This window comes from Penicillium antarcticum (genome assembly GCF_028974205.1).
Source record: "Penicillium antarcticum strain IBT 31339 chromosome Unknown utg000006l_segment0_segment0, whole genome shotgun sequence".
Taxonomy (NCBI): Eukaryota; Fungi; Ascomycota; class Eurotiomycetes; order Eurotiales; family Aspergillaceae; genus Penicillium; species Penicillium antarcticum.
The window spans coordinates 1,538,481-1,563,757 of NW_026695304.1; the positions used below are offsets into that span (position 1 = coordinate 1,538,481).

General features: G+C 48.4%; 10 protein-coding genes across 10 annotated transcripts; 5 read left to right on the forward strand and 5 right to left on the reverse strand.

Annotated features, from left to right (window-relative positions):
• Window positions 1–552: 552 nt before the first annotated feature.
• N7508_006654 (uncharacterized protein) lies at window positions 553–2,685 on the reverse strand (the record flags this gene model as incomplete). Its single annotated transcript, XM_058464720.1, has 9 exons — window positions 553–694; window positions 756–1,095; window positions 1,154–1,411; window positions 1,472–1,792; window positions 1,860–2,101; window positions 2,163–2,265; window positions 2,318–2,365; window positions 2,436–2,505; window positions 2,560–2,685. The coding sequence occupies 9 exons, from the start codon at window positions 2,683–2,685 to the stop codon at window positions 553–555; spliced, it is 1,650 nt and encodes a 549-aa protein (XP_058318573.1).
• Window positions 2,686–4,594: 1,909 nt separating this feature from the next.
• On the forward strand, window positions 4,595–4,879 carry N7508_006655 (uncharacterized protein; the record flags this gene model as incomplete). Its single annotated transcript, XM_058464721.1, has 2 exons — window positions 4,595–4,645; window positions 4,679–4,879. 2 exons carry the CDS (start codon window positions 4,595–4,597, stop codon window positions 4,877–4,879), a joined length of 252 nt encoding a protein of 83 aa, XP_058318574.1.
• Window positions 4,880–4,909: 30 nt separating this feature from the next.
• On the forward strand, window positions 4,910–6,290 carry fpaI (putative methionine aminopeptidase, type I; the record flags this gene model as incomplete). The annotated part of the gene is made up of 5 exons (XM_058464722.1): window positions 4,910–5,044; window positions 5,105–5,138; window positions 5,191–5,504; window positions 5,564–6,110; window positions 6,172–6,290. 5 exons carry the CDS (start codon window positions 4,910–4,912, stop codon window positions 6,288–6,290), a joined length of 1,149 nt encoding a protein of 382 aa, XP_058318575.1.
• A 1,696-nt stretch (window positions 6,291–7,986) lies between these two features.
• On the forward strand, window positions 7,987–8,949 carry N7508_006657 (uncharacterized protein; the record flags this gene model as incomplete). Its single annotated transcript, XM_058464723.1, has 1 exon — window positions 7,987–8,949. The coding sequence occupies one exon, from the start codon at window positions 7,987–7,989 to the stop codon at window positions 8,947–8,949; it is 963 nt and encodes a 320-aa protein (XP_058318576.1).
• A 184-nt stretch (window positions 8,950–9,133) lies between these two features.
• N7508_006658 (Gfo/Idh/MocA family protein) lies at window positions 9,134–10,539 on the reverse strand (the record flags this gene model as incomplete). Its single annotated transcript, XM_058464724.1, has 3 exons — window positions 9,134–10,191; window positions 10,242–10,375; window positions 10,430–10,539. The coding sequence occupies 3 exons, from the start codon at window positions 10,537–10,539 to the stop codon at window positions 9,134–9,136; spliced, it is 1,302 nt and encodes a 433-aa protein (XP_058318577.1).
• A 1,073-nt stretch (window positions 10,540–11,612) lies between these two features.
• On the reverse strand, window positions 11,613–12,683 carry erg27 (the record flags this gene model as incomplete). Its single annotated transcript, XM_058464725.1, has 1 exon — window positions 11,613–12,683. One exon carries the CDS (start codon window positions 12,681–12,683, stop codon window positions 11,613–11,615), a length of 1,071 nt encoding a protein of 356 aa, XP_058318578.1.
• Window positions 12,684–15,277: 2,594 nt separating this feature from the next.
• Window positions 15,278–17,186, reverse strand: N7508_006660 (endopolyphosphatase; the record flags this gene model as incomplete). Its single annotated transcript, XM_058464726.1, has 2 exons — window positions 15,278–16,980; window positions 17,039–17,186. 2 exons carry the CDS (start codon window positions 17,184–17,186, stop codon window positions 15,278–15,280), a joined length of 1,851 nt encoding a protein of 616 aa, XP_058318579.1.
• A 3,166-nt stretch (window positions 17,187–20,352) lies between these two features.
• On the forward strand, window positions 20,353–21,326 carry N7508_006661 (uncharacterized protein; the record flags this gene model as incomplete). Its single annotated transcript, XM_058464727.1, has 2 exons — window positions 20,353–20,494; window positions 20,554–21,326. 2 exons carry the CDS (start codon window positions 20,353–20,355, stop codon window positions 21,324–21,326), a joined length of 915 nt encoding a protein of 304 aa, XP_058318580.1.
• Window positions 21,327–22,616: 1,290 nt separating this feature from the next.
• Window positions 22,617–23,776, forward strand: N7508_006662 (uncharacterized protein; the record flags this gene model as incomplete). Its single annotated transcript, XM_058464728.1, has 5 exons — window positions 22,617–22,792; window positions 22,972–23,218; window positions 23,353–23,416; window positions 23,469–23,702; window positions 23,760–23,776. 5 exons carry the CDS (start codon window positions 22,617–22,619, stop codon window positions 23,774–23,776), a joined length of 738 nt encoding a protein of 245 aa, XP_058318581.1.
• Window positions 23,777–23,959: 183 nt separating this feature from the next.
• N7508_006663 (uncharacterized protein) lies at window positions 23,960–24,995 on the reverse strand (the record flags this gene model as incomplete). The annotated part of the gene is made up of 2 exons (XM_058464729.1): window positions 23,960–24,826; window positions 24,849–24,995. The coding sequence occupies 2 exons, from the start codon at window positions 24,993–24,995 to the stop codon at window positions 23,960–23,962; spliced, it is 1,014 nt and encodes a 337-aa protein (XP_058318582.1).
• Window positions 24,996–25,277: the final 282 nt, after the last annotated feature.

The following is a 25,277-nucleotide window of genomic DNA, read 5'->3' on the forward strand; positions in this document are numbered from 1 at the left end:
TGGTTCTGTTTCGGTCCTTCTTGGCAGAGGCAAGTTGGCCGGGGAGAATTCAAATACCTCCCAAGCACAACCCTTTCACAGGTCTTCCTATCGCATTTCCCCTCACTTGACGCGAGAGTTGCATCTGAAGCTCTAATTTGTCGGCAGGTGGGGCCCACAGGGGAAGGATCAGTTACCCGTCCGGGTAAGGTGTGGGACGAGGCCCCTTCCGTAAATCTCCGCTGTCACACCATCTACGGACTAATGGTAGGTTGATTCATGGGAAAACACATGGCGAAGTCGCTTGGTGTGTTCCAGTTAACTCACTAATCAAAGAATAAATTTGAATATCGCAAAGAGGGATAGAGAGTTGCGACTGAAACCATTGGTATCTCATTAAATTGCTCAGTACAAATATCCACCTACTAAATCAAGTCACTAAACAAACATCGACTTTCTGCAGCAGGCCAGTAATATAAATTTATACACCGCAGCTGCAACGTTGTAGTCCCACATCTCGTCTCACCATTGTTCAACTTTGTCCAGCCACACGTGCAAGGCTTAGCTTCACACTCAAGCATCATCCTCGATTTTCTCAGTAATGGTGCCATCGCGCTGAACGACAATCTTATCTAGGTTCTGTGAAGCCTTGACTGGGTTGGGTTGCTGATACACCCACTCCAACTCCTCGAGAGTCCGACCTTGAGATTCGACGCTACACCAAATGCGTTAGCTCATGAACTTGTTTCGGGTAGCAAGCGTATTGTGAAACTTACCAGAAGAAGTACCAGAAGACCGACTCAAGCACATCCCAGCCGACAAAGATCCAGAAGTAGTTGGTGGAAATATTCTGGAGACCAATAGGAGTGGCAAACTGGCTGATGAAACTGATGCTGCTAACCATGAAGCCAGATAAAGCCAAGCCCTTGGCACGAGTGGTTGTCTCGAGAGACTCGGCTGGGATGACACCCTGGAGTGGGGTGTACGTGAAAGAGAAAACGATGTTGAAAAGATAGTAGAATGCAAGAGCAGCCTGGCCCTTGGTCTTGTTAATGTGACCGGTTTTTGCGACCTCCTGTAGGATACCTGCATTGATAGCCAGTGTAACGGCGCAGGCTTGGTTTCAGTTAGCTGGGGACAATTGCAGATATTGAGAACATGAAGGGAAACTCACCAAAAGTACCAAAGATCAGCACGGGACGACGGCGCATCTTGTCGGTGAGTGCGACAGCAGTGAGAGCGCCGACAGCGGACACAATCGAGTTAACAAGATTGAGCAACAGCTGCATAGAGCTTGAGGTATATCCAATAGTCTTGAAGATGGTAGCATTGAAGTATCCGAGGCCGTTGCCAGACCACTGTCCAAAGACTGAAATCATAATAACTTGGGCAAAACGCCAGCGGCCGCTGTGGGTAGTGACGAATGGACGGTCTGTAAGATGCGATTAGTTTCAAGAAACTGCGATAATCTGACGAATATTCTCAAACTTACAATCCCACCATCTCTTGTCAATACCATCAATACGAATACCCTCCTTCATCTCCTCAACTTCAAGACGGACCAGACGGGCATTAGGATCTCCATTGCCATGGTACTTAGCTAGGAATGCGATAGCCTCCTCATTCCGACCTTGGGTCATGAGCCATCTAGGCGACTCCGGGATGAACCAAACGGAGATAATAACGATCACGCAAGCGAAGCATTGGCAGATGAAGGGAATGCGCCACTGGTAGTTGTTGCCGATAAAGTTGGTTCCATATGTGATTCCAGCTGCGGGAATGGAGCCACCGAACCAGCCACAGTTGTAGAATCCTATCTCGACGATCAGGCAACGTTCCATCGCATATGATTAATTGTCCTGGGGCTACTCAATACTCACCGACAGCACGGCCACGCCAGTGAGGCGGGGAGATCTCCACGGCATAAGCAGGAGCTGACACGACCATGATCTGGATTCCGACACCGAGAACGAACCGGCCAACGACAAACTGTGCCAGAGTCATACCACTCGCGATGATGATTGATCCAATGATGATCACCCAAGCACCTACAAACATACACTTGCGACGACCGAGTTTGTCCGAGAGGACAGCACTGAGTGGGGTAGCGACGATAGATCCACTAGGAGAGAGAGCATATTAGCTTCTAGAATTGGTGTAAGCACTGAGGGAGGAGCTCGTACACAGTGTACAAAGAGGTGACCACAGAGACCTTAGGTCCGTCCATGCCAGTGTTGAACACATCCTGGTAGTGATCCATGGCAAGGATAGAACCCATCAGGGATCCTAAAAGTATCGTCAGATATCACTCATTACAGACGCTGCTCCAAGAACATACCATCATAACCGTTGGCGCAAGCACAGCAGAAGGCCACGAAGATACAGACTATACAGTGACAGAAAATGTTAGTATGTGTGCACCAATCTCCAGAAGATTGCATCCAGGCCAAACCTACAGTACAGGTGAATGGACTCCTTGCTCCATCTTTCAATTTTCGTCTCCTCAATAGCAGCGAACAGATCCGCCTAGTTTCCAGGGTCAGCTTGTGTTGAACAAACATTCTGTCACGGCCAACTCACATTGTGGACTTCCTTTGTCGTGGCTCCCTCCCGCTTGGTAGTTTGTCCGTATCCAGCAATAACGTGGGAGTTTTCGATAGCAGTGGAGATGCCATGCACCTCCTCACTAGCCTTGACGTCCGACATAATTGTATCTTCCCACGCGGCTATGTGAAGCGACGATCTCAATGTTGGATCCAATAGGCGATGGACGGGGTAGGCGCGACAAACCTTAGGTCTCCAAGAAATCGAGAGACCGTGAGGTTCTTATAATGCAAGATCTCAGTCGGTCAGATCTCCTAGTAAATTGGTTCGAGAAAGAATAACTAGAACCCTTTTTCGGAAAGTCTGGTTGACTCTCCGGTTCCCCAGACTAATTGCCTTGTGACCCTAGGACCCTGCTCCCGCTAGCAATAAACACGTCCAATTAGTGGCGTGCACGAGGGGCTCCGTATCCTGATTGGAACCGGGACATTCCCCAATCATACCACGCGATCCTAAAGTCGTAACTTTATGTTCATTTTGATATTCAAACAAATCCAGGGTCTGGTTCCTGGAGAATCGGGCCTGCATCCCGTCAGGAGGCGCGAGAAAACTCGGTCAAGCAGTTGGGGCTGCATTCCCCCTTTCTAATTTAATAACTGGCTAGGATCAGCGCAGGCAATTTCACGCTGCATGAACCTGGCAAGTCTAGAATTTAGACCCGAATGCCCAAATGCCCATTGAATGGTGGAATAACTGACTACAAGACACTGCAAACGTGATTTGCTTAATTTACTCGATACACCCTCGTCTCTACTCCGTCTCTGCTCAGCTGAGTGGCAATGTGGCATCTTGGGGTCTTGCCTCCCCAGCCTCAAATCAAATAATATTTGGTGTCGCCATCTAGTAAATTACCTTGCGCCTCTCGGTCAAAGCGATCCATGTACAAGGTTCTCCAGAAACCTATCTTCGAATCTCTTGTCTTACAGGGGAAAAAACTGAAAGCCGCGAATGGAGCCATTGGGCGCGCGGAGGTTTCTCCGTGTCGGATCCTTCACGGCTCCTCCCCCACAATACACTAACCTCATTCAGGCGAAAGGGCATTTTAGCTCACGCATGCTTTTATTATACTGCAGAAATATACAATCCTTTAGGTTCATTCACTGGAGCAAACTTCGGTCCGAGGCTCCCAGCGTCTAGTCAAACGGTTCTTGCTGGATACGACTCCCACCATGGGGGATTGACCGTGCGTCGCGTTGGGTTTGCATGAACGCCTATTCGCAGATCAGATCCAGTCTCGCGTGACAGCTCACCATTCCGACGGAGGTTGGACCGAAGACGAGCCCAGGGACCCGGGCCGATCTGGAAATAACTGGAGGCGACATTCTTTGTGGAACGGAGCCTGGAATGATCCCCGCGGAGATGGGTCCTTATACGACCAGCGTATGTCTACTGGTCTCCCAGCCACCCCGTGATATTTTCTGTTTACTGTTTCCAACCCTCGTGTTCTGAAGCTGAGTCTCTCAGTACAAAGGGATATGTCCAGCTCGGGATTGGAGAATGCGCGTGGGTCGCATCCCGCAACTGCTCAACCTCCTTGGAAATTCAGGAATATTAAGCATTCTCGATCGAAGGTGATATATATATGTCTATTCATCAGGGGCGGCTATGCCAAGATCAATGGCTACCTACCCGATGAGCTTATGGTCAACTAGCTGATCCCAAATGTTTTCGGAATCGGCGAGTTTCAGTAGTAGTTGTATAACACTTATCAGAATGCAAGCAGTTCACTTTATCTCCTAGCTGCTTGGGTATTGACTATAAGAATAATCCCTTTTGTTCTTCTTGGGGTTTGAAGCGTATACTCATGGTTCTAATCCGAGACCGCTGCTATGCTAGCCGGATATGAGGAACCCGATTGTGACACCGGTGCCCTATATGTCTCTTGGACTTGATTTAGACGATCCTGGCAAATATTGGAGTCTGTTACATGGCCCGGCCTATTCGCATCATCTGATGCTATTTACGCGTTACGGAGTCCTACTTTCCTTACTTACTTCCGTCCTTTGTACCTATGTTTACGAAATCGAAACCAGCCTTCACGGAAGTGGTCGTCATCTTGAAGGTACTTTGGACTTGGACGAAAGACATGGTCTAGGCAGACACGACGCCTTTCCCAAGGCAGTTAGACTGGTGGAGAGGGGCCACTTCCAACAAAGGGGCGATCCTAAGCGGATCGCCCGATTTTCGTGAGACAGAAAGGGTTTGCTGCTTTGCTTACGATCTCAGCGTGGCAATAGTAGGAGAGATATTGGTCGGCCAGCAGTCGTCCCATTTGCTGCTTCCACTCACTTTTTAAAGTTCAACTTTTAATTTGCAGCCCCCCCTCATGTCCGATCCCGCGCAAAAGTGCTCTGGGGCCGATTGCGAAAATGACGCTGGGACCTTGCAATGCCCAACATGTCTGAAGCTGGACATCAAGGGCAGCTATTTTTGTTCTCAAGATTGCTTCAAGAGGAATTGGGTACGTTATCCGCCTGAACACACATCGCTTTACGTGGGAATCCAACGCTGATCGTATCAGACCACTCACAAGGCGATCCACAAAATACAGCATAGTGAGTGGTACGCGCTCAACACGTTTGAGTTTCTCCTCTAAATGCGATACAGCTACTGGGCTTTACAACCCCTTCCCGGCATACCCATACTCCGGGTCTGTCAGGGCCCTATATCCACTCTCCCCACGACGACTTGTGCCCAAGACAATCAAGCACCCCGACTGGGCCAAGGACGGTATCCCGAAGCGTGAGAATCGCTTGAGCCGCTCCAAGTGGGACCTCTTGGATGCAGCGGGTCAGGATGCCATGCGCAAGGTTTGCAGGCTGGCCCGAGAAGTACTCGACATCACAGCTGCGGCTATCAAGCCCGGCGTGACCACAGATTATCTTGATGAGATTTGCCACCAGGCTTGCGTGGAGCGCGATGTGAGTTAGCTTCACTCTGGGGTGAAGCATCTGAAGCTGTATGCTGAAACATGAGACAGTCATATCCTTCTCCACTCAACTACAACCACTTCCCCAAGTCATTGTGTACATCACCGAATGAAGTTGTATGCCACGGCATTCCCGATCAGCGAATTCTTCTTGACGGTGACATTCTCAACCTCGACATCTCACTGTACCATGGTGGATATCATGCCGACGTGAACGAGACCTACTACGTTGGCGATAAGGCCAAAGCGGATCCTGACTCAATCAGAGTCATTGAAACGACACGAGAGGCTTTGGACATGGCTATTGCCATGATCAAACCAGGCACACCAATTCGGGAGTTTGGCAAAATCATCGAGAAGCACGCGGTCTCCAGGGGTCTGGCCGTTGTCAAGACCTGGGGTGGTCACGGTATCAACTCGGAATTTCACCCTCCGCCTTGGATCCCTCACTACGGGAAAAACAAGGCTGTAGGAACGTGTAAACCTGGCATGACTTTCACAATTGAACCTATCCTGACCTTGGGTACCAACCGTGAAATGAATTGGCCGGATGATTGGACAAATGTTACGGTGGACGGCAAGCGGACAGCACAGTTTGGTGCGTATATACCAGGCAGGGGCTAGTTTGAGCCGATAGGCGCTAACCTGGAAATTGTTAGAACACACCATGCTTGTCACAGAAACAGGCGTCGAGGTTTTGACAGCGAGATTGGAGAACTCTCCTGGAGGGCCGATCCCTATGCCGGAGGCTGCAAACGCACAGGCAAAGGATCACTGAGATGGGCTAGTGAAGGAAAGCCGTTGATCTGCGCGCAGATCTACGTACTTTGTGTATATGAAGCCGCGCGTCTTGTTATCAGTGCACCTTTTACAACCACAGTATTATTGCATAATTATGACAACCAAGATGTCTTTGCTCTGGATGGCACCGAAATGATGAGACGTACTAACCGTAGAGAACAACCAGCGTGCGTTCAAATACGTAATAGCCATCCAGCACCTTGAAAGGCAAGAAGGAGATTTGCCGATTTTGCTGATATTGAAATGATCTGGAGCCAAGACCATTAAGGCTACCAGTCTTGATAGCCAAAAATCGATACCGATCGCCCTAAAATGAGATGGATTAGTAAGGGCGTGAGCCAATTCGACCCGCTGACTCAGCGGGTCCCGAGCCTTACTCTTATCTTGCCGAGCACGGGATACTACTCCGCGACCGTTGACTGGATTCTCGCGCTGGTAGACTGGTAATCCTTTCCAACTACTGGCAATCGTACCTGTGGGGCAGGTGTGCGCAGTAGCTAGCTATTGAGGCTTGTTCAATGTTTCAGAGCAGATTACTTTGACTGGTCTAGAACTAATAATGGTCGAGATGCCCCTGAAAAGCTGTCAAGCTAGCACTACGAAGCAAGCGGGATCTTTAGTGATTGTCTCAGATTCGGATGATGCCGGTGAATCTCTAGACGGAATACTACTTTAGGCTTAGTAGAAGCTGCCAGCTGCCTATTATTGCTTAGCTTCGTGGAAGTGCCTAGTGAAGCATACATTAATGGCTTTATTTAGTACAATAGCGTATTGATGATCACCTCGGCGGACAGGGGTTCATGCTTAAAAGCTATTGCGGCCGGAAGATCGGTTTTGTCCGAGCGCTAAAACTATCCCAATGCGGAAGGTAGTAAAGAAATATCCTCACACTGGCCACGCGGGATCGTCACTAGCAATCCATGTGGATTGCTAGTGACGATCCCGCGTGGCTTGATTACTATGAGCTGCACTGTTCAGCCTCGAGTTTGTTTGTTCAAAACGTTGCCAAGACCTGAGGCCTACCTGCCCGTGAGCGATTCCTACACAGTCATTCGCCAATGAACTCAAAGATGTCTACAACTTTAATATTGAAATAGCCAATAAACTTCCGACCGCAAAAAAAGACGACCTGAAGATCGCATCCAGAACCCACAAATTACGTCAAGAGTGTCGGGGTAATTCGAACTACGGTTCAATCGCGATTCGCCCCATATTGTACCGAAGTATGCCCGAACGGGTATACGTCAGATGAATGTAACCATCGGGGCTGCGAATGGGCTGTATTGCGTTCTTTAGTAGGCAATGTGAATTTCAAAAAGAGGCACTCAACATCAGGAATTATTTGGCGTAATTTAGTAAAGTCTGCAGTCAAGGGGTGGCTCCAATATGATGCCTAAAGTGCAGATAACTGCCCAACCCCGTCGTTTTCGTTCAACTTTAAATGCGCCAGTCCACCCGATCGAGCGTGCCAAGAAATCAAATCCTGCCAAGACACGTGTAAAAGACCCTTAAAATTTGCCTCCTTTCCTCCTTTTGCCTTCCCACTCTGTTCACTCGACATGCTCCCAGTCAGAGGTCATTCTCTCCATGTCTCTACAGCTACTATGAGCTGCCTAACAGCCTGCGCAGTCGAGCAAAGCCAATCGACTTGAGATTCTTGCCTTTTCCTCAACATGGCCGGCGAAACGGGGCCCCTTAATGTCACCCGTGCAACTGCCATGGTGATTGCAGCACTATTCGGCATAGCATGTTGGAACGTTCTCCAGATCCTGGTTGCGATCTTCAGCACCTTCAGACGCTGCCGTGGCCTCTATTTCTGGAGCATGTTAATATCGACATTGGGAATCCTCCTACACACGATTTCAGCATTCCTCCGTTATTTCGCCCTCGCCCCTAGTTTTCCCATGTGTTTTTTGATCTGCATCGGCTGGTACGCTATGGTCACCGGGCAGTCCGTGGTGCTGTACTCACGACTCCACTTGGTGACATGTGTCGATCGCTGGTCTCGCTGGGTACTAGGAATGATCATCTTCAACTTTTGCGCCTTACATATCCCCACTACTGTCTTCTTCCTTGGAATAAACAACGGCGTTGACCGCTTCCTTGTGCCATTCGATGTCTACGAACGTATTCAATTGGCCGGGTTCGCTGCTCAAGAGACCATCATCAGCGGTCTTTATATCTGGGAAACTATGACTAGCTTGAGACCTGTTCTGGCTATGAAAGGAGCCCGTGGCCAGAGGGTTATTTGGAACCTCATTGTTGTCAATGCCATTGCGGTTTTGCTAGATGCATCACTTTTGACAACTGAGTACACCAATCATTTCGACATCCAAACAACATACAAACCGGTCGTCTACAGCATCAAGTTATTGTTGGAGTTCACCGTACTCAACAGTCTGCTTGTTGTTATTCGCACAAATCCATCTACTATTGAAGATGTTCAAAAGCTGCAAGGGGATGGCGATCTACGCCTGGAGCCCCGATGGAGTGACAACGGTTCGGAAAACCTCGCGCCCTCGGGCATGGGCATACATGAGTCCGATCAAGGCTACCGACAAACCTCGTCTCGAGATTCACAGTCCAAAGAACAAAGATCACCGGTTCTTGGCATGAGTCAGGATGAATCTGTTTGAACATTTTGTATATTATTTCTTCCTTACGACTTGCGAATGAACTAGGCGTTTTTAGAGCATCCTCTAGCTAAAAGCAATTTCCTCGTGAATATCTCTTTTCTTGGCTGCATTCACACTACTGCTCTAGTGGTCATACTTCACACTTGGCTCTAACTAGCTGATCTAAGCACAGCTCTGAAATACATCAAACTGATAACTCAAACTTGCTCGTTGGCCGTACCTTCATCCCGGCCTTTTCGTATGTTTGGTCTATGGCCTCCATCTGTTTGATGCTGTCATCGCCATCAACCCAAACTCCAGAGCCCTCACGTCCCTTGATCCTGTTAACGAACTCATGCAGCTGACAATGATAACTAGTCCACCAATCTTCACCAGCAGATTTCACCTTATCGCCTGATGGCCAGGAGTACGACTTCAGATTTCGCGACTCTTTCCACGTCCTCAATAAAGTTCCATCCCGACGGATACTGTGCGTATCTTCCACATCAATCCGGTGATACACACTTGGCGCAAGATGATTCCACAGCTTCATCTTCCGCTGAACGAAATGCTTCCCACCATCAGTGCTCTCGGATGACTCTACTTCCTTCTCTCCAAGTTCAGCCTCGCATTTCGGCCAGCCGATACTTGGCAGACTCTTCGACCAGGACGCAGGGAGCAGCGGCCAACTACCTGACGAACTCAAGTCAGCAATAATAGTGCCCGTGGCACCACTCTCCATTCTATATGTCGCATTCATGGCCTGATCAATCTGCTGGCTTTCAGCCTGATCAGATCGCGAACCCGGAACAGCCCTCCACTCCGTCTTGATCACCTCGCTCGGTTCCTCCCGCATCATTTGGCGCAAGCAGCTCACGGTATATGTACCAAAATCCATCATAGCACCACCTCCAAGGTCATACCGCCAGCGGATATCATCGGGAGGAATAACACCCTTGAAAAGATATTGTTGGGCATGTGCATGCTTTACCGGCCCAGAGAGAGCATCGTCATGAATAAGTGACATGTAAGTCTGCCATGCGGGATGGAATAGATAATGGAATGCTTCCAGAAGAACGGGAGCATTAGGTGCCTTGACTATGGGGTGATTAAATAGCGCCTTTGCCTCTTCGGCATTTGAACATGAGGGCTTTTCTAGAAGAACGTGCTTCCCAGCTTTGATCGCGCGCAAGGCCCATTCAAAGTGCAAGCTGTTGGGAAGGGCGATATAGACGGCATCAATGCTTGTATCGTTAAGCAGATCTGCGATATTAGTATGTTTGTTGCATTTTAGAATTATTTGGGATATCTACCTTCATAGGAGGAATGGACAATTGGAATGCCATGCTTCTTGGCATAAACCTCTGCGCGGCTGCGATCTCGAGCTGCAACGGAGGCGACAATCACTTCTCGATGCGACTTTGCCGGTGTGATTAAAGCAACTGGTCTTAAGGAAAAGAGATGAATAACTCATCACAGCAATATATTGGAGTTTACTTACGCGATATTGGAAGCTCCGAGAAGTCCGAATCGAATGGCATCATCCTGCTTTCGAGCTTGTGGGGGATTGATGAAGCCAGTGTAGATGCGGTGAAGCGCAGCGAAGACCATTTTGGCGCTGGTTTATTAGTGTCTATATTGATTATATTGATTCCTACTAGTGAGAGAGAGGTCGATGAAGAAATGGTTTGCGCTTTATCAAGATTCGGGTATAATCCAGCGGACAGCAACCCTCGAAAGCGATTAAGGATGGTGTTGCCACCGAGTAAACTCAAACCGTGAGATATAGTGGGTTCGGCTTGCGAGAAGTGAAGACAATTCGAGCAAATCAATGATGCGCATCGATCGACGGCAGTACGAAGGTCGTAAGTGGCGCTGAGCTCGGAGCACGGAGAACCAGTTTCCCCGCGCCGGGACTATATCCATCACAAATGCACGATTATCATATCGCAGAGGATATGCGACTGGTATGGCATATTGAGTATCCTCCAACCCCTGTGGTGCATGTGTCTCCTTCAAGTGATCATCAGAGGAGTCTGGTATAATGCGGCGAAGCACCAGTAAATAAGCCGAATCAAACTACAGCAAGTTGCACCAAAAGTGAAGGAAGCCCGTACCATCATGGGTTGACAAGATATGATCTGACTGTCCCATTGTGGTGGTAGGAGATTGTACAAGTAGAATGAGCAACGTGCATGTCTTCTATATTTTTAAGGGTGAGAGACGTATACCTCGGCTCAACTCTCGTTAGCTGAGACATATTGGCAGTGAACGTGGTGTGTTCCTCGAGATATTCCAAATCACCGCAGGGCATCTCCAGACAAGAATTGACTGTTACACTTCAGGCAACATGACCAGCTGTGTGAAGCCATTAACCTGCTTTTCCAGCTCCGACTTCGCTTCCGCCGATCCAGTACCCAATAATCTTCCTACACGAGACTTCAACGCCTTGCACAGTGGAATCCCAGGATGCTCGTTACCTTACAGTTGCAGGTCACTAAAGGACCCATAATACAAACTACCTGGTGAAGAGAACTTGGCTATGTCGAATGACATCACATATCTAGATACAGCAAAAGAAAAGCGCGACTATATACATAAGCACGAAATCACAAGTCCGAAAGACAACCTCCGTAGAGGCTAAACTCAAAAGGCATATACGTTCATCTTAATCGTAAAGCATATCAAATCGGATTCATCATGTTCGCAGTTGGGACTGCGGGCTCCATCCCAGACACGGATGGAGGAACGGGCGTGGATTTCGTAACTGGAACGGGAGATACTGTGGTAGGAACGCTCGTATCGAGATGGCTGGGGCTGCGACTGCTTCTGCTTTGGCTGCGCGACTGGCCGCCGCGTGATACGCTGCTGGCGGCGGTACTGCTGCCAGGTTTGCCGCCGCGCTTGACCATCTTTCCTAGGACGCCAACGATCTCTGCTGCGTCCTCGAAGGCTTCGTCATCCATTCCTTCTTGGGCGTTGTAGACGTCTGCGATTGCTTGTTTTGCTAGACGGCGGCAGGCGATTGGGTCTTGGAGGCAGTCGTAGAGATAGGCGGCGTATTCGAGTTTGACGGATAGGCGGAGTGGGTGAGAGCCTGGGAGAAGCTTGTCGGATAGGGTTGCAGCGTGATTGAAGCAGGCTGTTGCTGTGGCAGTGTAGTCCAGTGGTGGGAGCAAAAAGGAGGAGGCTGGTTGGGGTGGTTGGACTGGTTGGACTGGCGATAGCCCTGGGGGTCGGGACGTGAAAAGTGATTTTGGATGGAGAGGATCGGGTGCACCCAAAGCTGTCAGGGAATCTGACCCGTATATTGAGTCATGCTTGAAGCGAGCTGGAGGCTCAGCATCGTTTTGGACGACAGGACGATTGTGAAACAGCACAAAAATGTGGTAAAATGAGGCGCGCAGTTTGTATGAAAGGACTTTCAGTTCCACAGACATGTCCACCATTGGTAGAATGGCACCTTCTAATATTAGCAAGCCCTCACGAGAGAGCCATATGATGTGGTGGTACAGCTGAAGCGATCTCGTTTCGCGTGTCGTATCTAGCCGCCGGAGTTTGCGGGCTCGGAGCAGCTTTTTCGATAGCATGACAGACACACCAAGAATCTTGTATAACATTGCCGAAAGGTATGGGCTTTCATGGCTCATGGCAGCTGCGAAATTGCCCAGGGCCTTCTGATCAACTTCGGAGGAGGCCATCCATAAAGCGCAAGTCGCAGAAACCGGGGAATTGGAACTGGACGTGTCAGCCATTTTGTTTTCGGGCCTCAATGCAGCAGGTTGGAGTCAGGTAAGACAGGGGCAGAGAAAAGCAACAGAAGAAGAAGCACGGTGAGAGACAGACATCTGCAAGAAAGGCGCATAACGCGATAAGACAAACGACTTACCTTCAAGCGCGCGACAAACAGACTTGAAACGAGACGCAAACGAAGCGCCTGCACCATACTCCGAGGCTCGTCAAGCCAATGGATCTTGACGATCACACCTCAGCCTAATGTATGCACCAAATCGAGAATGAACCACCAAATACCCGGAACCGCGGGAATTGAGCTATCCAGTAAGCTCGGCAAAGGCGGATGTCTGAAGTATGGACCGTCCAATAATTTCCGGGACCAATTCACCAAAATCAAGGTATGCCGAGAGGGAATAGACACAGCGCGCAGCGTGCTTGCGATCAATCCAAATGAATATTGCCTGTTTCGGTCTAGCAGGTGCCGGACCACCCAATGGCGAGAGGCTGGGCACACAAAATATCCCTAGCAACGCAAGGAAAGGAAACGGAAGAGTTGCGAGCCTCGACGCATCGTGCGGTAAAGCCAGGGGGTGAAGTGAGGATTTTCGGTGCCAGCGCACTGTGCGGGGAAGAAACTGTCTCGGGTGCGAAGCTGCTCGCTCGAGCTGAAGCAGTTCAATCCGGTTGGAATGATGACTGCGAAATTGTTAGTATTCACAGTGGGAAAAAACCCACACCGAAGAAGAGATTTAAAGAGAACATATGCACGCTGCACGGAGGTTTCCCCTGATATGACGCATGGAGCGGGGGCTGGACTTCGGAATTGAAGGCCCACAGACTAAATATACTATCTCCGCCTAAAGGGCAGCAATCGCCTGAGTGGCAAGGGCTTCTGTGTTGTCGATGCATGCACTAATCACATCGTGATGCCAATCCCAGTAACGTGGACAGGTTCATTGTCTACGTGGCGGCTCAAGAGCCGGGATCTATAAACAGGGATTGGCTAGTAAGCGACCAGCACTTCGGGTAGAATAGCAGCTAAGTGCCCAAGTCAGGCTAATTATGCCAAATTTTAGTCCACGCTGGCAACTTGGATGTTCCCTTCCGTTTTGATATATTTGTAACAGATTCAAAGTAAATCACCCTCATAGCAGCCGCTTTTCATCCATGGATGCGAATTATCTTCTAGTCACGTGATGTTATTCATAGTATGAATTGTACAGAACAAGCACGAACTGGCCACTATAGCATAGTACTCTACCTAATAAATAGATAGGAGCTGATTCTTGCTGTTCTAGCTCGTAGTTCACTTATTCGCTATTATACACAACGTCCTGGTATGTTTGGACTTCTAGATTCTCAAGCCGAGCCTGACTTCCTACTTTTCACGATTCTGATAAAACTCAAGAGATGCAAGTCTGTATAATGGATTCTCCATTTAACGATATCTAATAAACATACATCATTCCCATAACACTGGCTTGACAAGAATTCTCAATTGTAGCTGATTCCCAATACTAACACTGGCCAGATAAATGCGTCCATCGGTATACTGATTTCATGAACGGGGAGGGATCATTTTCCAACATTTTACTAGAGGCTGAGGAGAATCTATTATTGTCGGCCTTCAGGAGTTTAGACAACACCAAAGATGTTTTACCCATTTCACTTCTCCGCTGCGCCATGGGCGGTATCTGCCCATTTCATACCAGGAGGAGAATATGATCACGAGTTCCGAATCTACCAGAAAGAAGCTTTCCACGCCCTCTCACGAAACCCAGAGCCAGTATCTATCTATCTGTGTTTCTCACACTCAGTCCAGTCTTAATTTATTCGATGGGGCTTCGTCCTAAGGATGAGTTCCGAGACTTACAACGGTCTGACGGCGAATGAACGTTGGGATCTTGCCATTAAATTAATTAGATAGACTCTCTACTGAGTCAAATTCGAATGGCTACACAGACTATTGCCTTGCAAACTGGATAAAGGTAGCAAAATAAGCACCAAAGCAGAATTAGGGGCTAATTATAAGCGTTTTAGCACCAGTTTTGTAGATAAAAACCGGCTAAGTCGCTGCCCAAGACGCCGGGCAATTTAATATCTAAAAGCCCTGAACCTTGTTATCCCGGACTGCCACGTTGGCAGTGGCTGTAAGCTCGGACATGCCATTCCGCATTAACCTCTGAGTGCAGTCACGTTAACAATCGACCTATGCAGAAAGATTGTGAATGAGAGTGATAATGCGTGATAATCTAGGGGTTTTATCACAGGGTAGGAATTGAATAATTGTGATGATCACTGGTGCATGGAGTGTAGTCATCTTGTGTGGAACGAAGTGAAGGAAGATCCTAGGTCTACACCGCCAGAATAGCAATGCTGATCACAATGTCATGAAAGTAAGAAGCGAAACTTAGAATAGCCACCAAATATGTCATATTGTATGGTGTTCAACGGGTAAAAGGCCAATGTCCAATTTATCCTTTATCCACTGAAACTGAATCTTTCGCAATGTACCATCTGTAACCTGTAATAACACCTTGTCATGCACAAGTCTCTCTAACCCCCAAATGCAAATTATGTATTTATGCAAGAAAGAATGAAATAGAAAATAACCCTAGTCAATCAAATCCTCAATATCCTCATATCCAACAAATGCCCGCGCCAGGAAAGCGCGCCAGGCAGTGTTGATTGGCTTCTTTTTATCGGTGGCAGACCAATCAGCCGCCCGGCTATTAGAGCCGCTGGCGCTGTCTGCGTCGGCTTGGTCCTCCTCGGCAATTCTAGCTGCGAGTTGGAAGTAGCTGCGCACTGAAAGGTCCTTCATCTGGTACGCGTCATCATCGGTGCGGTACTCGACTTCAAAGTCGATATGAGGATTGTCGCCTTGCTGGCCTGTTGCGATCTCGTGATTGATGTGGGTCAGGTTTGCGAAGTATTGGGTGTAGCTCAGCCACGAAAACGCCTGGTTGGAGTAGGCGGGGCCTGGAGGAGCGGTTGACGATGGGGGTTCTGGGATTTTGAAGTTGGGCTTCTTTTTCTTGCCCTTTTTCTTTTTCTTTTGGATCTCTGGTTCTGTAGGAAAGGTGTCGGACTCAAATGTTTCGTATGCAGTGTCATCAAGGTCATCTGAGATAAAGTGAGTCTCGTAAGAGGTCAGATCAACGTCGAGTGCGACATCATCGAGATCGGTGATATTGTATTCGACCACGCGGAGACTTGGAAAGTAGTTCGGGACTAAACTGGGAGCAACCAGTGACACGCTGTATCGTTCCGCCCACGGGCCTCCAATCTTCTCGAGGAACTTGCGCTTCTTGCTCTTCTTCACGGACGTGACCTCAGAATCATCGCCGTCAGACATGATATCGTCAAGCTGCTCGAAGACGTCGGTCGGGGGAGAGGGCAATGAAGACCACTGGGATCGGAGTGACTCAAGGTAGTCGGACTTGGAGCGGACAGACACCTTTCCGTCAGCATCGGCAATATTCACCTTGTCGCTGTCCTGGAGCATAAAATGGTCGATGTTCATGTGGCCGTAAAGACTGCCAACAACAACATCGCGATACTGATGTATCCAAAGAGTATATTTCTGCCAGCAAGTCTCATCCCAGTTCTTCTTCTCGCTGGAGCGGGCCGGGGGAACGTGGCCCATGAGGATGGCCTTCATGTTTCGGCTCCGCAGGATTTTCAACTGGATGCGCAGCCACTCCATGTGCTCATAACCCGGTTCCGACTTGGACTTGCATCCGTCGACCGCACTGTTGGACTCGAAAAAGTACATGGTGTTCAGACTGATCACCGCCAGCCGACCGGGGACCACCTCAGAGGTGAACCAGCCGCCCTCCACAAAGGTATGACGCTGATCCTCCGGGATGAACTCCTTCCACACATCCGCAAAGCGCTTCGTCCACTTGTTCGGGCCCTCCTTGAAAATGTTGTGGGGCATAATATCGTTGTTGCCAAAGGTCGGAATCACGGGCACCGATAACTTCGAGACTGCGCCGGTGGTATCCGCACCTTGCCCCTGGCTGAACAACTCAACCCATTTTTGTGCCATAAATTTGTTCAACTGTACAATCTCCTCGGCCGAGCGAGGCAGTTTTTCATCATTATCGTGTCGGGCAGAATCGCCGGTCCAAATCACAAAATCAATATCATCCTTCAGGTTGTTCTCGATCCAGCGGAAGGTCTCGTTCACCAGGGACAGGGGTGAATCGCACTCGGTACCCTCGGCTCCAAAGTATCCTGCGGGTCCATCACCATGGTGGCACGAGCGACCGATCGAGGTACCGGACTTGTAGAGGCGGTCGGGATGGAAATCTTCTGGGCGTTAGCATAACCGGTTATATTAGGGGAAGCGTACGCGACACCGACATACCTGTTATATGCAAAAATCGACCACTCAGTGGTTTGCGCGAAGCCAGCACCTGTCCTGCAGGCTCTGTTTCGCTCAAGGGCAACTGCTGACTCAAAGGACTAGCAGATATGGCGGCAGAGAGGCCCAGCAGCAAGCAAATTGACTGCATGAGTGCGTCCTCTGTACCTCAAGGCGTTGCATGAAAGTGGGAGAAAATCTTGGGCAGAGTTGGGTCACGTCACTCAGCGGGTGTGGCAGCCGATCAGGAACGCGCAGCCAATCAGAGGTCAGGGCGAGCTTAGTAAATCAGATCAAGTCTGCGTACTAGACACACAAAAGTTGAGGTTGTTGAAGAGGAAGAATATTTATACTCCTCTGAATTCAGTTAGCTCGAATTCCCCAGATCGACGTTGTCACGCGTCTGCCTCTCCCTCACTTTCTCACCAATGAACCGCGCACGTGCGCCAAGACTGGGGACCTTTGAAGCCCTAAACTCTACTTGCGTCCCGTGGAAAGTATACTCCTACAGTAACTTATACAGTCCTTTGTATGATACAAAGTCCACATACATCTACCCTACCCTGTATGATCACTTTCACTTCTCGCATCTTTACTCAATATGCATTTGTGTTGTCTCTTTCTCTCTTTCTCTTTCCTCTCTGATATCTGTCAGCTCCGATCTCTCTTGGCTCCCATTTAGGCGACCAGCCCGTGCAGCTTCAAGAATTTGACGTAGATACCTCTCATAAATCCCGGATTCTAATTGTTCACAACCAGTGTTCGGAGATCACAGTGACGGTTGAAGCGAAGAGCGTGGCGGAAATTACAATATTGGGCCATCTGACTATTTGTATTGAAAACCGCACAAGTGGAGAATGTACGATAAGTCGTAAGCATCAGATCCGTTGCTGTAGCTTCCGAACTGATCAAGTGGTAAACTGATGATAAGAAGTAATAGTTAGATCTGTAGTTGTAGCTTCTGAAACGATCAAGTATAGAACTAATGACAGGACGCAAGCATGTGTACTGGATTTGTGGCTTCTCAAAAATTCAAGTAGAGAATGATAATAGGAAGCAAGAATGAGATCGGTAGGTGATTTGCGAGCTGGTAGGCCTAATCCAGCATCAAAACCCACGCTGATACGGCGGGAATATGTGATTGATAAGTACTATACTGGCCTGATGTATGCACACTGCGTTGTGAGGTTGAGTGTGAGATAATAAATTGGATAACGGGTAAGAACCGCTGATACATGAGCTTGAAGCTGAAATTGAAGGTGAAATTGAAGATGGAATTTCAAAAGAAATTCCGCGGGTGTCGAAAGCATTGAGTGACCGTCAAGTCTCAAGAGGAAACCGATGTCAACTGTATCAACTAAATATGAAGCCTTTACTTTCGGAGACCAAGTAAGGAAGCCCAGATCCGCTCTTCCGCAAACCGATTACTATATAATCATATACCTCCATCCTGAATCTAGGATTCAAAATCAAACACAAGAGCTATAGTGTAGTAGAAAGATATCACACCCAAAAAGCACTTTTCAGGAAGAACTGAGTGGCTATGGTGGGCTCATTTTATGTATTATAAAGACCTGGATTAACAAACACCTTCGTGAATATCACCTACGGTATATCCCTCTTATATCATCGTGATTGTACCTGTTCTACAGATGATCCATTTGTTTCCATGGTCAACACTTAAAAATTTTAGTACTATTCGGAATGCAGATCTCCTAAAAACGGGTATTTCTGGCTTTTCTATACATAGAGGTACATGACCTTCTATATGGTCCGCCTTTCTGTTAACATAGCTTCCTTTCTCCGGATAATATTCGGGATAAATCTCTATTCAGCCTGTATATGCAATGTCTACTCAGACTCTCTTCTCCTTTCTTCCTCCGCCCCATTAAGTCTACAGTGTCAGCGGTATTGTGTTGACAGAGAGATCCTTACGGTATGGTAAACCGCATCACATTTGCTATAACCGCATCACACGCCTTTTGAAAAACAGATTCAATATTTCAGCAGGGCCGCCGCCAGAGATTACTAGGTACATAGTGGGGCAGGGAGAAAGGGTCCACGAGAGAAGTAGATTGATTGGTTGTATTCGCAATGCAGCTCCGACTATTGAACATCTGGTTGCAGAAATGTACCTGTAAAGGAACCAATAAGTCACCCACCATGGATGCAGCTGGTTCATTGCAAGGTGCATTTGTAACCCATTTCGACGCTTGAGCTAGCCTAAACAAACAGGCCTAAGCCAATAACTTCTGACGTGTCTTAGGATGTCGCATTTCCTGTCACTTGGGATCAATCCACCACCTGGGTCAGGAAGCCGTTCCGTACTGTGTATCTTGTGGGCTTTTCTTCACCGATCTTTCATATACTACACTCGAGTATCAATAATCCGCATCGATGACGCCAAAGAGCAACATGTACATATGCACAGACGTAAATTGCGGGTAAATGTCGGGGCTCGAGGATAAGCAGCAGAGGAAGAGGAGCTGCCTATTGGATATTCCAAGCACGGTATCGAGCGCGGGATCTGGCTGACGCTGAGTCTTGCTTTTTTGATGTAGATCTCAGCGGAAAGACCTTGTATATAGCAACAACTGACATATTGGTGTACGATATCGCCCAATCATTCACTCGGCAGGGCTCCGCTGACGAGCGCCAAGGGTCGAGCGCTCAGTATAAACCCTGTAGGGCGTTGGATGCTTTGAGCGTCGTGCCGATCAACTATAAATGTCGCACATTATCCGGTTGCCTCGAGCGATAAATACTTGGCCCACCTATGGACCTACAGCAGACCACATAGAGGGGTTAAAAACAAAACGTGAATGAGGAAATCCTGTTTCGGGACGTTGCGATCGGCAGGGGCCTGAGGCAGCATTCCTGGAAGAGAAAACTTCGGATGGAACATTCTTGTGGCATTTGACAGATATTTTAAGTGTGGAGAGATATTTTGAGAGTGTTAAGTGTCAAGTGGAAGTGAATAGTCGACGCATTCGGAGTTACATGAGACTTGGTCGACGTCATCTGCAGGCTCTGTGAACGCCAAGAAATGCAGACACGGCTTATCGTCTAACGGGGGATCTTCAATTTCTTAATTTGTTCTTTCTCTACTTCACCACTTGCTCACCTCTCTTCATTATCTCCTCTCCTCCCCCTCGCTTGCGCATCGGCGCCCTGCAGACTCGGCGACTTGTGGAACGCTGCATTGACGACGCGAAACCACAAAACCCCATTCCCCCATGGACTTCACGTTGCACCCCGTCGCTCGCGAATTTTGAAACCCTTCTCCAAGCTCTCAGACTAGGTCAAGAGCGGAGACGATGCGGTCCGGCTTGGATAAAGCTGGCGCGCTCCCACTTCTCGCCTTGATTGTGTTCTCGCTTCTCACACTGGTGCCGTCGATGTCGAGCATTTATAACATCAAGTTCGCCGACTTTAGCTTTTTCGCCGGTACATCTCGCCGTATGTTTCTCTTTCAGACTCAATTTGGTTACTTGAATTTCGCTAACCTGTTTCCTAAGAGGTCCCTCTCATTCAGGATGGATCTGCCGAAATACACCCGAAAGCACACCCCTTAAACGACCCCACGAAACCATGGCGTCTAGCAGGCCCCCACCGATCGCGTGTGAATCTCCAATCGCGCACTTCGCGCATCGGAGGTGCCGCCGCGATCCCAGCCAGCGAGACGACCGCCGTCGCGAATAAAAGTCGAATTCCATCCATTGCCCGCGAATCATCATTCTCATTTACTCGGAGAGCTCGCGCATTTAGAACCTACTTCATCCAACAACTAGACGATTATCCATTCCTCGTCCCCTTCTCCAACCGCTCCTTAGCGGCCTCCACAGACGCATACCCCACCATCACCCTGGATGAATCCACTCTCCCGACTCCCGATATAGACCATACATCCATGACATCCTCATCTAATCATTCCTCCCACGACATTCATGAAACAGGACTGCAGTTCCTTGAATCCTTCCAAACAGTGTGCCAGCAGGCCTGCCACACCGCAATTGATTTCGGAAAGCGATTGGCGCTTTTCGGGGCAGAGTACGCCAAATCCATATTCCTCACGGACGAGCAGAAAGACGTCCAAACTACATTAATCCGCCACCCCACGCCCCATCCCACCCAAGAAGAAGATCAATTACTTCAAGTTCCCGCCCCAGCTCAGCAAAAGATTGGTGCTGAGGAAGCCACCGATGCTGCTGCTGGCCGGCACTCGCAGGAGCTCCACGGGAGCTGTATGGCTGTGGTGATTGGTCTTGTGGCGGGCATCATGTGGTTCTAGAACGAGCTGTTTTAATTCCTGATTTTTCATCTATGTCCCTGATACGTGTGATGATCTCTGTTTTTGTCTTATTGGGATTGGCGTATACTGCTAGATAGACACTTGGTTGGTGGCTCTGGTTTAGCCTCCGTTGGATTCTAATTATTGGATTTACCTTTCATCTATTTACGATCGAAACTCCCATGAGCCCCCAGTACTAGGGACATAGATACATGTAGGAGAGGCTCGGGTAAAGCAGTAGACAATGCAACTGGGGTCATGAATCTGTTCACAATGCCATGAAGCGCTGGACAACTTCCATACGAAATCCCCCTGGTAAATGTATTTCATGCATTGTTTGAACACTCACTTGGCTTCTCTTTTGCGCCTGTTTTCTGGCGTTTTCGAGTGCCCTCAGTGAATCAAATTCGGGGCGTAAACGGACTCACGACCATTCTTGTAAAATTGCTCCAAAGCGTGTTCGACCTCTTCGAGTATGAGAAAGCTTTTACTAGGGGAGAGCCCTCATCAAGAAAGTGATAAATGATGATGACCATCTACTGATCAAGGCGCAGGTTATATTCTTCAGCTCCCCAATAAGCCACGCTCCATATTGCAGAGGATGGAGGTTAATCAGTCGCATGCCTCGCTCGAGCCATTATTACCTCCAGCTACGACAGTCTATTGCTACCACTGTGTCGAATCCCTCTCTGATGGGCAATAACACCATTGCAGTACGTCTACGGTGAATCACCGTCAAAGACCCTGAGAGAACAAAAATCCTTAAAACATTTTGTCTAACCGCGTTTAACCGCGCTATGTACACCATGTTTGCCTTCAGCAAGCAGACAAAGAACAGACGTACAAATGCGCAATGGAGCATAAAATATTATTACGCAACCAGTATGTTTGCCCTGGCTTTCAGACTTTGTATTTGAGAGAACTATATAAGCTTCCATTTTAGACCCTGTAGATTGAATTCAGAATCCGCTTTCTATCTCTCTATGTCTCTCTGTGAGCAAAAATTGCTCTTGTCGATATAAATCCACTTATTTTACGTATGTATAATGTACATGATCGTAATATTCCCCACTTTTGCTGTCAGAATTCGTTTCAAGCCAATGGCCGTACAGCCGTAAGTCTGTACTGCACTGGCGGCAAGCAAGGGTTCACCAAGTGGGTCTTCCCGGTGCGCTCTGATTGAAAAAAAAACACGAAGTATACCTCAACCATCTCAATATACAACCCACGTATCGTACATTTTGAGCTCTTTGCGAAACTTCACCTTCCGCGCTTCCATCTTCAAGCATAATGTCGGACAAGAAGGAGGTGCTCCACTCGGAGGCCATCCTCGAGAAGTACGGCAAAGCTCTCGAAGGAAAGACAAGTATCATGAAGCTCATCCATCACAAGCCCACGTACCTGACCAGCATCGATTCAATTCTAGTTCTCATCACCGGCGTCACTCCCTATTCAATTGCTGGCTAGTTGGACGTCCAGCTTGTATCCGCCAATCCTAAACTCCTGGTTCTGTGCGCTCGTGCTGTGCTGCGTCCAATGTTGCTGGCGTTCGTGAGAAGATCAATCTCATCAACGCAGATGGGACAGTCTGGTCTCTGCAAATATATCCGAGTGGTCTCAACTCTATCCACACCGCTGTCAATAGCCTAGACAATATGAAATTGGCTAAGACTGACGACCTCGTCTGCATGGCTGGAGTCATGAATCCCCCATACGGCAAGACCAAAGATGGAATTGAACAGCAGCTTGCTGTGAACTACCTCGCAAACTTCTTGCTCATTGGTTTGCTCTGGCCAAAGGTTGTGGCTGCCGGCGATAACTCGTCTATTGTTGTCGTGGCTTCGTCTGCCGTTCGGGTGGGAAAGATGGACTGGGAAGAGTACAACGTCCGTGTGAGACCAAACTCATTTCCTTGGCTATGTTATGTCACTCTAACTCAATCGATTATTTAGGATGACGCTATCCATCACCCATTCATTACATTGCCTATGCCCAATCAAACTCTGCGCGAGACATGTTCATCAAGGGATTGAGTGCGAGGTTCCAGGGGATGGGACTGAGGATCCGCGCTTTCAGTGTTGATCCTGGTGGTATATTCAGATATTCTCCGCCATACTGTTGAGCATCTACTGACAAAAATAGCTGTTCGTGCGCCATTGCTGCGACACTCTTCTCCTGAGTTTTTGCTGGGTAATAAGGAGCAGAGAGTCGGGACGTATGATACCGTCTATCTTCAGGAGCTATCACACAAGAGAATAATTTCATTACTAGCGCTCCATGGCATCGATGGCAATCCATTTGAAGTTCTGCGATGGACTTCTACTTCTGAGGGCGCTGCCACCATAATCACTGCCCCGATAGACCCTACCATCGCAGGTTCGTTTGTCTCTATCCTTTTTTCAACTTATTTGTGCTGACATACTATGATATTAGAGTACAGCGGCTCCTGACTGAACCAGAATGCCGTTTGTGACGATCAGCTGCACGCTCACATCACTAATGTGGATAATCTGTCCCGCCTTTAGGATCTCGGCGAGGAACTGACTCGAGTGAATTTCCCTCTTGAGCTGTAGATTGAGGCTGCAATGAACTTTCTTTAGTTTAGTCTGTCCTGAATCCATTCTACTCTCATTTCATCGAAGAAAAAGTGTTTTCTCTCCGCGTTTCCTCCTCCAGTAATTTGTAGACCGAACAAGATCCGGACACTCTTCAGCAATCCAATTCCACTTCCTCAGCAAATATTCCGAAGCCTCATATGCGCGCGGATTCCAAGCATCCCCCCAAACCCGAAGCCCGACTTCATTTGTGGATGCACAGATCCCGTAGAGGTCACCACAGAACTCATCCTCCTCGCATATGTCCTCCCGAATCAAAAGGGCTTCTCGCAAAGATAAGATTGGGATTATATCGACCCAGGGGTGGTGAACGATTTGCTTCTGTGATTCGGACGGGAGAAGGCTTGCTGGGAGGTGAAACGTTGATTGGCCGACGATGTTGAATTGAGACGCGATGTCCTCGTTTAGTAGTTCCATTGTCAGGCCCATTATTTTGGCGTTGGCGAACATTGCGCGTAGGATATTGTATTGCGGTACGCAGAGGACTGCGCTTGGGGATATTGTTTTTTGGGCCATGCTTTGCAGGGCGATTCGTCGGATGTCACTTATTTGTTTATATCGTTTCTCTAGATCATTTTGGCTGAATGGTTTCGGTTCCTGGTGATCTACTTGGGTTGTTGCCGGGTAGATGAGTTCATGGCTTGGTTGATCTTTGTCGGATTTGACGGGCGGATTGTTGGGTTTGGAAATATTGGCATGATCTGTATATATGACCCATTTCAAATCTGATTTTCCGGTCTTTTTTAGTTGAGCAGCGCGTCTTTTTCCTGGCGGGACATCGTTAGTGTGGGACTCATCAGTGGTGAGATGTGGCGACGGCCTTACTGCTTGCGCGTTGGTTGAGGCGATTTTGGATTCTGCGACGGGCTGCAGGGTCCAAGCTCTCTGGAATATCTGCAGCAATTACCTCGACTTCACTATTGACTGCACTATTGGGGGAAGACATATTCAATGGGGCGATTGCGAGGACGAAGTGGGAATAACCTTTGAAGGGAGAAGTAAGCTGGAATCCGATTTCGGAGTTAAGCAGAGTCCGCCCGCAGATCTTGCGCATGAATAACGAGGCAATGTACTTTCATTCCAAATCGTCAATTTCCATTCCAAATTACAACTATCATTTGTTATCTTGCCAATCATGTAAGAAACAAGGTGAGCCGGACTAACAGCCGGTCCATACAAACGCCCGTTCATATTCGTGACGTAGCTCAAGTGGCCAATCTCACGGAATACACGAGACGTAGATTTCCTGCAGGAAACCCATATCATTCTACATCAAATAAAAGCCTGAAACACCTGATCTTGACGGAAATCTCATTTATCAGCCCTTCCAAGAAGA